This window comes from Myotis davidii, unplaced genomic scaffold (genome assembly GCF_000327345.1).
Source record: "Myotis davidii unplaced genomic scaffold, ASM32734v1 scaffold545, whole genome shotgun sequence".
Lineage (NCBI taxonomy): Eukaryota > Metazoa > Chordata > Mammalia > Chiroptera > Vespertilionidae > Myotis > Myotis davidii.
Genome location: NW_006296634.1, coordinates 163,019 through 172,086, shown reverse-complemented (window position 1 = coordinate 172,086; position 9,068 = coordinate 163,019). Strand labels below are relative to the sequence as shown.

General features: G+C 49.2%; 2 protein-coding genes across 2 annotated transcripts in view; both read left to right on the top strand.

Annotated features, from left to right (window-relative positions):
• The window catches only part of IK (IK cytokine, down-regulator of HLA II), a 14,992-nt gene extending 10,237 nt beyond the window's left edge, over positions 1-4,755 (top strand). Inside the window, exons 10-20 of the mRNA XM_006772416.2 lie at positions 792-900; positions 1,227-1,266; positions 1,428-1,647; positions 1,896-1,914; positions 2,389-2,467; positions 2,724-2,804; positions 3,054-3,111; positions 3,891-3,979; positions 4,182-4,290; positions 4,455-4,489; positions 4,577-4,755. Of these exons, the coding sequence (XP_006772479.1) occupies positions 792-900; positions 1,227-1,266; positions 1,428-1,647; positions 1,896-1,914; positions 2,389-2,467; positions 2,724-2,804; positions 3,054-3,111; positions 3,891-3,979; positions 4,182-4,290; positions 4,455-4,489; positions 4,577-4,604 (867 nt within the window). The 3' untranslated portion in view covers positions 4,605-4,755. The remainder of the gene's footprint in view (positions 1-791; positions 901-1,226; positions 1,267-1,427; positions 1,648-1,895; positions 1,915-2,388; positions 2,468-2,723; positions 2,805-3,053; positions 3,112-3,890; positions 3,980-4,181; positions 4,291-4,454; positions 4,490-4,576) is intronic.
• Positions 4,756-8,288: 3,533 nt separating this feature from the next.
• Positions 8,289-9,068, top strand: part of WDR55 (WD repeat domain 55) — a 3,894-nt gene continuing 3,114 nt past the window's right edge. Inside the window, exon 1 of the mRNA XM_006772415.2 lies at positions 8,289-8,573. Within this exon, the coding sequence (XP_006772478.1) occupies positions 8,383-8,573 (191 nt within the window). The 5' untranslated portion in view covers positions 8,289-8,382. The remainder of the gene's footprint in view (positions 8,574-9,068) is intronic.

Genomic DNA, 9,068 nt, shown 5'->3' with positions numbered 1-9,068 from the left:
GGGTGATGGGGGTATACGCCTCTGGCAGAGGCATCAGGCCTGGGCAAGGGGCAGAGCCAGCAATCGGAGGGGTCTGGGGGTCCCCTGCCCAGGCCTGATGCCTGGGTCAGAGGCATCAGGCCTGGGCTGGGGGCAGAACCAGTGATGGGCCGATCCTGCGATTGGAGGGTGATGGGGGTCAATGCCTGAGGGCTCCCAGTATGTGAGAGGGGGCAGGCTGGGCTGAGGGACACTCCCCCCACACACACACCAAGTGCACGAATTTCATGCACCGGGCCCCTAGTATTCATAATATTGTGCTACTATTATCCCAATTTTAAAACATTTTTATCACCCCCAAAAGAAACCCTGTACTTGTAGCCGTCACCTTCCACCACCTCAATCTCTCCCTCCCCGTTTTACACATGACCACAGGAATCACCAAAACAGGAATTTTTGTCTAACCACAGCTTCGAAGCTTCCATTGACGTCTCACTGTTAGAATAAAGAGCAGAATTTTTATTGTGGCCTGTGAGCCTTTGCATCTTTTGGTCTTTCCAGCCTTTTTCACCGTGCTTCCCTGTTGTTTGCTTTCCAGTCATCCTGGATTTCTTGAATGTGCTGGGATCACTTTTGACCCGGGCCTTTGTGCACGTTGTTTCATCTCTTTGGAATGCCCTCTCAAAGCACCTCCTTTCCTAGTCTTTACCTGCCTAATTCTAACTCATCCTTTAATTGGTTTAGTGAGTGAGTAAAAAAGTGAAGAGATTCCTGCTCAGTGGAATAACTTTCTTGTTTCTTGGGGTTTTCAGGCTCAAACCACGCTTACTACAAATGACATTGTCATCAGCAAGCTCACCCAGATTCTTTCCTACCTGAGGCAGGGTACTCGCAACAAGAAGCTCAAGAAGAAGGACAAAGGTAACCTGACGGGTTAGGAAGAGAAGCCTTACCCCTGGGGGGGCATTTGAGGATGGAACCAAGGTCTCCTGGAGCCTCTGTCTCCAGAACATTGGGAGGCTCCTGGGGAACAGGAAAATGAGAGCAATGGAGCAGCTGTATATCCAGTTTCTGTCTGTTAGCCCCACTCAGGAGGCAGTGGTTAACTCTGAGGCACGAGAAGGGAAAGTATGGGTAGTGTTCATTGTCCCGCCTTCTAAACAGGTGTTTAAAAGGGCATGGAGAACTGGAGAGCATGGTGAGGCTGAGTGGGAATTAATGAGTCTTTCTCATTCTTCACATTTTAGGGAAACTGGAAGAGAAGAAACCCCCTGAGGCTGACATGAAGTATGTGTCCTAGCCCATCATCTGATCTGAGGGAGGGAGGGGGCTCTGTGCTTCTTGTCTTCAGCATTTTGGGGAGGCCTTGTTGTGAGAATCTAGAGAAATGGCCAGGGGAAGTGGAATTAATTGTGTGTGATTTTGACAGCTAATCTCTGTTTTCCTAGTATATTCGAAGACATTGGGGATTATGTGCCCTCCACAACCAAGACACCTCGGGACAAGGAGAGGGAAAGATACCGGGAACGGGAGCGTGATCGGGATAGAGACAGAGACCGGGACCGAGAGCGGGAGCGAGAACGGGATCGGGAGCGGGAACGGGACCGAGAGAGAGAGGAAGAGAAGAAGAGGCACAGCTACTTTGAGAAGCCAAAAGTGGATGATGAGGTGAGATGTGGCCCCTAGTACCAGGTGATAGTGCTGCCTATCTCTGTCTGCCCGGCCGGTACAGGGCCTCTCTGTTACATAGGCACCTTATGGCTTCATGGAAGCAACTGGGGGTCAACTAATCTAGGATAGGAACCATCCTGGAAACGGGGACAGCGGAGGGTAGGGAATTGATTCAGACTTGGGGGTAGAGGAGGAGTGGGAATCCCTCATAGTGATACTGACCTCAGTTTCTATTTTCTTTCCAGCCCATGGACGTTGACAAAGGTAAGTTGTGTCCAAGGCATCTTGCATTAGCTCCAGCAGTCCTGCTTTCCCCTGGGCTAAGAGTTGGACCTAGAGCTCATAGCTGGCAAGGGTGGGATTGGGGGACTTCCTGGTTCTGGGTTCTCATAAGATTCCTGTCTTGCTATATGGAGTAGACAGAAGATAAGTCTGGAGTTCCCTCCATCTTCCTGGGCAGTGACAGGGCATATCTGCTCTATTAGATATAAATTCTTCAGCTGTGGAGTCTTGATATGATGTGAGGCAGGTTGGATGGGCAATATTCTGAGCACACTACCCCAACTCAACCAGAGTAGTTCATTATTAGTTGGGATTTGATTAACATTTTGATAGCAAAAAGATTCTATTGCTTAAAAAATGTTTTTATGAAAGCTATAGGTTGGAAGTGTGTTATAGGGAAGAGGCTGAAATTCCTCCCTCGTGTCAGTGTCTTAATAGAATTCTCTTTTCCCCCAGGACCTGGATCTGCCAAGGAGTTGATCAAATCAATCAATGAAAAGTTTGCTGGTTCTGCTGGCTGGGAAGGCACTGAATCATATCTTTTATTTCAATATGTTTTGGGTTTCAGAGAATTGTTCTCTTTTCATTCCAACTCTGCCTGCTTCCCTGCTCTCTCACCACCCCACTCCTTCCCTTTTGTGTTGCATTTTGACCAGGATGAACTCATTGTGACTTTCCCCTTTCTCAAGTTCACAGTTATCTCCTGAGAGTTTTCATGTTGAGGCTTTTAGTCCTTGGCCCTTCCTGGTTGAAGCTTTTCAGGCAGAATTATTTTCTTTAACATAGCATATGCTGAAGAAGCCCGAGGACAAGAAGCAGCTGGGAGATTTCTTTGGCATGTCCAACAGTTATGCTGAGTGCTACCCAGCCACGTACGTAACAAAGAAGGGAGGCCGGGATGATAGAGAAGAAGTTGGGGTAGAGGGGTTGGGTGAGGTAGAAATTTGATTTGCTGGGATCCAGGGGTACTTCCTACTTGGATGAACTATTCTCTTTGGTTCTGAGTGGGAGGTCTAGGGGGTGGTCATTCCTGGGCATATAGTCTCTTACTTGAGTAGGTGTTCAGATGAAGCATTGGAGTCTGGGTCAGCACCATCTGTTCAACTGTTGGTTCTCTTTAGGATGGATGACATGGCTGTAGACAGTGACGAGGAGGTTGATTACAGCAAAATGGACCAGGTATGGAGTTTGAAGCATGGGTGAGGGGTCTTCACTCTTTAATACATGTCCCTTTCCCCATTCCCAAAAGATCTGTGTTTCATTAACTGGTCCTCACTTCTCAGCTGCAGTAATAGGAGCAGCAGCATTGTGGGGTCATGGACAGCTTAACTATTTCAAAGTGTTTCTACAAAAATAAAATGAGATAGAGCCAAAAATATAGTTCTTTTTATTTCCTACAAAGTGCCAGGCTTTGATTTCTATTCTAGGCAGTAAGCAGTTTTTTAGTGCACAAGAAGAAAGGACTAAAGAAATTGCAGTCTTTTGAAAATAACTGATTTTATTCTAACCAGCCAGTATTGGAATTTTCTTCCAACTCTTAAAACCCAGCAAACACCATTAATGGTAAAGAAATTTCATCTACTTTTTCCTTATTCTCCCTGCACTACAATGATTAAGACCATTGTTTAATTCCATCTTGGAACCTTGCTTAACCCTGACTTCCGTTTATTAGTTTTGTGGCTATGTCAATTTATTTTACTGCATATGCCTCAATTTCATCATCAGGAAAATAGAAATATATTTTCTCTTAATAGAGTTTTTGAGAGAATTAAATAAGATAGGTATTCAGAAAAATGCCTGGCACATACAAGTACATAGGAAGCATTTATTATTTATTAGGGTAGAATTTATAAATGATGAAATCAGAGACTATGGAAGAACCTGGCTTAATCAGGAACTAAAATTCCATTTCCACTGACATCTCTTCCTTCTCTGTTTGCCATTTTGTCCTGCAACAGGGTAACAAGAAGGGCCCCTTAGGCCGCTGGGACTTCGATACCCAGGAAGAATACAGCGAGTATATGAACAACAAGGAAGCTTTGCCCAAGTGAGTTGGTACTAAATACAGCCAGGATGTGAGGAGAGGGATGGCGATGGGTGGGCTAGCTCACACCAGGTTGGAGGGTGTCGTCTGGCTGAGACATTTTCAAATAGCTTTTCTGCTCACCGGCCCTCTGGGAACACCTTGCTACTGCTATGCAAACTAATGTCTCTGTTGTCTTCCCTCAACTGCCCTTTTCCCCCCTCAGGGCTGCATTCCAGTATGGCATCAAAATGTCTGAGGGGCGGAAAACCAGGCGCTTCAAAGAAACCAATGACAAAGCAGAGCTGGATCGCCAGTGGAAAAAGATCAGTGCAGTAAGTGGGACTGCCCCTCTGGTGGGAGGGCGTCAGCTGGGAGTAGACACTGGTCCAATCCAGGAATAGGCCAGGGGCTGGGAGCCATGGGAGTAGAGAGATCAGCCTTGAGCCTCAGTTGGACTTGAAGTGGCAGTGTAACTATCGACTGTAACTTCTTACAGATCATCGAGAAGAGGAAGAAGATGGAAGCTGATGGGTGAGCAGCCTTATTCATTCTCTATGGGACTGGGGAATTGCTTACTTTATTTGATCTTAGGCTGACTCATTTATTCTATTACTGCAGGGTTGAAGTGAAAAGACCAAAATACTAATCTCCAGTTCCAACTCCAAGAGTCTTTACAAGGACATGCTTCCCACTGCTTGCTTTCTACAATTCCCAAAAAAGTTGCAAGGTGTTTGTTTGTTTCTGATGTATATATTATTGTATAATCACTTGGTTCCATTAAAATTGGTTAACCTGCAGTCTTTTCTATATTGTGCACCCTCCACTCCAGGGCCCCTGAGGCACCAAGAGGGATATTAATTTTACTGGTTGTAGAAACACATGCAGAAAGTCAGTTCAGTCCTTTCCTGAGCTATGGTTCTAGATATCTCGACAGTAAGGATGTTTACTAGCTAGGTGCCCAGAGGAGAATGGACAAGAGATAGATGGTTGGTCTCAAATGTCAGACCCATTCAGGCCCATTTGGGGCCCGACTCTTAGGGCAGAGGTTCCCTGGGAATTAGGGTGAGCCCAGTGGGCTGCCAGTCTAATCCCAAAGTTTGCACAGCTGAGTGCTAGGTGAAAGCATCTGATGAGAATCATTTGTGGGAACAAAAATCTTTTATGAAATTATGTCCTCCTGGGAGCTTTAATTTCAAGCACACATCCCTGCTGCCCTGGCTGAAGGGATACCTTGGGGAATCCCTGTGCTAGGCCATTTTGGTGTGCCCGTTGACACCCTGAGAAGTTTACTAGGGCCAGATGGGCTCCCTGGTCTCCAAATCAACTCCATCCCCACTTTTTTCCTTCTCTCTACTCATTGCCAACACTTTCATCTGGTACTTATAAATAAAGGTCACCACTTTCGGACTGGATCCCTACCTGCCACTGCTTATTCTAAGCCTAAAATTTGTGGACTCGCCAGGTCCAAAGAAAGATAGAGGGCCATCTTAGCCATTGCCTTTAGTTACTTTATTCTTGATAGGGCAGGGGCACTTAAGAAATTGAAATTGAGCCTTGTCTGCAATAGCACCTAGAATGACTAATTTCAGACAGTGACACCCAGCTTTCATAGTTGTAGGCAGTGGTCCTAATTAGAAAAGACAGAGACCTGGCTCAAAATAAGATACCTAGAGTATCACTACGATAAGACCTGGGGGTTGGTCCTAGCCGGTTTGGCTGAGTGGATAGAGTGTTGGCCTGTGGACAAGGGTCCCAGGTTGAATTCTGGTCAAGGGCACATACCCGGGTTGCGGGCTCGGTCCCCAGTAGTGGGTGTGCAGGAGATAGTTGATCAATGATTCTCCCTCATTGATTTTTCTCTCCCTCTTCCTCTCTGAAATTAATAAAGATATATATTTTTAAAAAGACCTGGGGGTTGATTGTCACTGTAAAATCAGTTTCTGCAAGTACTACCAATCTTTATGGAAGTGACTGGTTGACAACACAGTGACAAGGACTTCCAACACACACACAGAAACTTCCAGTCACACAGAGGGCATATAGTCGCTCTGAGGTCCCTAACCTCACTCCTTTCGCCTCTCCTTAAGGAGGTTGGGAAATCAGCAGATCAGATGTCTCAGGAGGCTTCACACCACAGTGATGTGAGGAGGTTCTCTTCAGCCACAGGAGTTCCTTCTCATCCGCCCACCATAATGGGCAGTCACACCCTGGCCATAGACCTTTATATTTCTCCAGGCAAATATATTTTTTAGCAACTTCCTCCCCTAAAGCACAGGGTGCTCCTCTCTGTGGAACCTTTGTTAACTGGGATGTCCCAAACAACTGCTGTGCCCATTTTCCTCTTCAGCAGCTGCCTGCTCTGAGCACAGCTGGCCCGGCCCACTGAAGGCCTGCAGCCTAGCCATAGGAATGGGCAGGGTGCTGTTTCTTCAGCCATGAAGATGTCGTGCACAGAGGGCAGTAACTTAGGCACGTGCATACATGGGCTGCCTGCCCTCCACGACCCACCGTGTGAAATTCTTGTGGCAAAGGCTTTTGCTGCTCCTGGCCAACCTGGCTGACACTGGTCATGGTCTTGGATTTCACCACGCTATGAATGACTGGAGTGTGTCTCTGATCCCAAAGGCATTAAGTCCTTAAGGTTGCGTGACGTGAACTAAAAAATGGGGTTCTATTGAAAGTAACCTCACAGGGTCATCTGATCATAAATGGGCAGGTCATAATGGGTAGTCACACCTTGGTCATATAACTTTTTTTTCCAGGAAAATATTTTTTTAGCAACTTCCCTAAAGTATTTCAGGAGCCGATGAAACTCTGTTTTTTCTTTTTTTTCAATTAACTAATAAATATTTGATTAGAACCTTTGATAACTTACATCTTACCAGCACCCCTTCTGCCAGGCTCCTCCAAGGCTCTGAGGAAGGCTCTCTCATCTGCTTCCTTTCACCCCGACTTTCCCAGTCCCCTCTGCCCTGGATCCCATTTGGGCTGAGTGACACTGACACACAATGATGTCAGGGGAGGTGGCACACTGACTCAGTTCCAGGGGCCCAGGTCGGGGTGCTCCCAGTCCTGTGCTGAGTTTGCCTGGGTTTGATTTGGTCCTGGGGTGATTCCAGCCTTGCTTCTAGGCTTGCTGGGCAGAAACAGCACTAGTCTCCTGAACATCTCCAAGGAGGGGGGCCTGGTCAAGCGCATGCCCACGGGAGTTGTGTGCTGAGCCCAGGAAGGGGCCTGGGAGAGCCCGCTGTGCACTGGAGTGAGGAGGAAATAGCACTGGGTGACCTGCCCTGAGGCCCTGCTGGCAATGCCGGCAGGGCTGGTGTTATTGTGTCTGCACCTGAGGGAGGGGGCCCAAGGTGTAGGGTGCCGGGTCTAGGTTCCTGGGGTACACCAGCGAGCTGGTACCCGGTGGAGAGGCACAGCATAACTGAATTTGAAAAGCCTGGTGTGGTTTTCAGAGGCGAAGAATTAGCCTCCGGGTGATGGCCAGGCTCACATTCCAACATCCTCGGACAGCGGAGAGCGAGGTGGCACCAGCCAGGTCAGACCTGCCTAGCAGCTGCCTGAGAATCAGAGGGGCTCCCCGTGAGTGCAGGAGAGGGGGGCTGTTTTCCCAGATAAGCGGTCACAGCAGAGTTTTGAGGACCAGCCAAAGGCTGGGATTCAGCTGGGGCTGCACCGGATGGAGGTCCTGGTCTTAGATGGACGCTTGGGCCCCAGGGTGGAGATCTGGGACCCGGGTTGAGGTCTGTGCTCTGGGATGGAGGTCTGGGCCCTGGATGGAGTTCTGAGTCCTGGAAAGAAAGTCTGGGTATGGGATGGAGGTCTGGTTCCCAGATGGAGACCTGGGCTCTGGGATGGAAGTCTAAGCCCAAGATGGAGATCTGGGCCCCGGATGTAAGTCTGGGCCCTGATGGAGGTCTGGGCCCTGGATGCAGGTCTAGGTTATGGGAGTGAGGTCTGGCCCCGGATGGAGATCTGAGCCCTGAATGGAGGACTGGGTCCTGGCAGTGAGGCCTGGCCCTGGATGGACGTCTGGGTCCTGGCAGGGAAGTCTGGGCCCTGATGGAAGTCTGGGGCCTGGATGTAGATCTGAGCCCTGAATGGCGGTCTGCATGGGTCAGGATAAGGGGGAAGGAGAAATGCGACTAAAGAGGGGATTGATGGTCTTCGGCCATCTAGCTGGTCTAGGTATCAGTGGCGTCACCACAAGAACGCAGGGGACCTCGGGACCTGGCCCCTAGAGTCCGCCCCGCCCACAACAGCTGCGGAGACCCGCCTTTTCCTGGTTACGGAGACGCCCCGGCGCCACTTCCTGTCCCGCCCCCCCAGGCGGAAGCGGTGCGCCGGCTGCTACTCCTGCCGGTTGACGGGCTTGGGCACGCTGGGCAGCTGCGAGGCGGCTCGGAACCCTCCCGTGCATGGATCACACGTGCGAGGAGAGGGCCACGGAGGATAGGAGCGACGAGGAGGACTCCGACTCCACGGAAGTCCCGGCCCGGACCCGGGACACCCCTGAAGACATCGTTTTGGAAGCGCCGGCCAGTGGACTGGCGTTCCACCCGTCCCGCGACCTCCTGGCGGCGGGGGACGTGGACGGGGACGTGTTTGTGTAAGTGCGCGCCGGGGCCGGGGCGTGGTGGGCTCGGGGGCTGGCAGCTCCCCTGGAATGGAGCTGGCGGAGAGAAGAGAGTGCAGGGAGAGAGAGTTTGCAGGACTCATTTGGTCTGATTCGTTCATTAACATTCGGTTTAAACAAGTTAGCACACAAATCTCTGAAAAGAACTGAAAGGAAGGTGAAATGGCTGCAATGTCGTGACGGAGCCCAGAGACAGTAAGTAGCAGGATAAGAAGGCTTTCAGGACAGATTATTATACTGAGCCTAGAACAAGCTCAACAGGGTCCCTTTCTTGTGCTTCTTGCTTTAATTGCTCTTTGAAAACACAAATCTTTAAATCGTTTACCTTTGCTTTTAGGATTAAGTCTAAACTGATTGGGCTTCTGGCCCTTGCTTGCTTTCCCCTTTGCTTTCCATGCTCATTCATGCTTACCTTTATAATGTATCTTGAAGCCTCAGCTCCTTTCCCCTCACTTGTACCTATCTCTT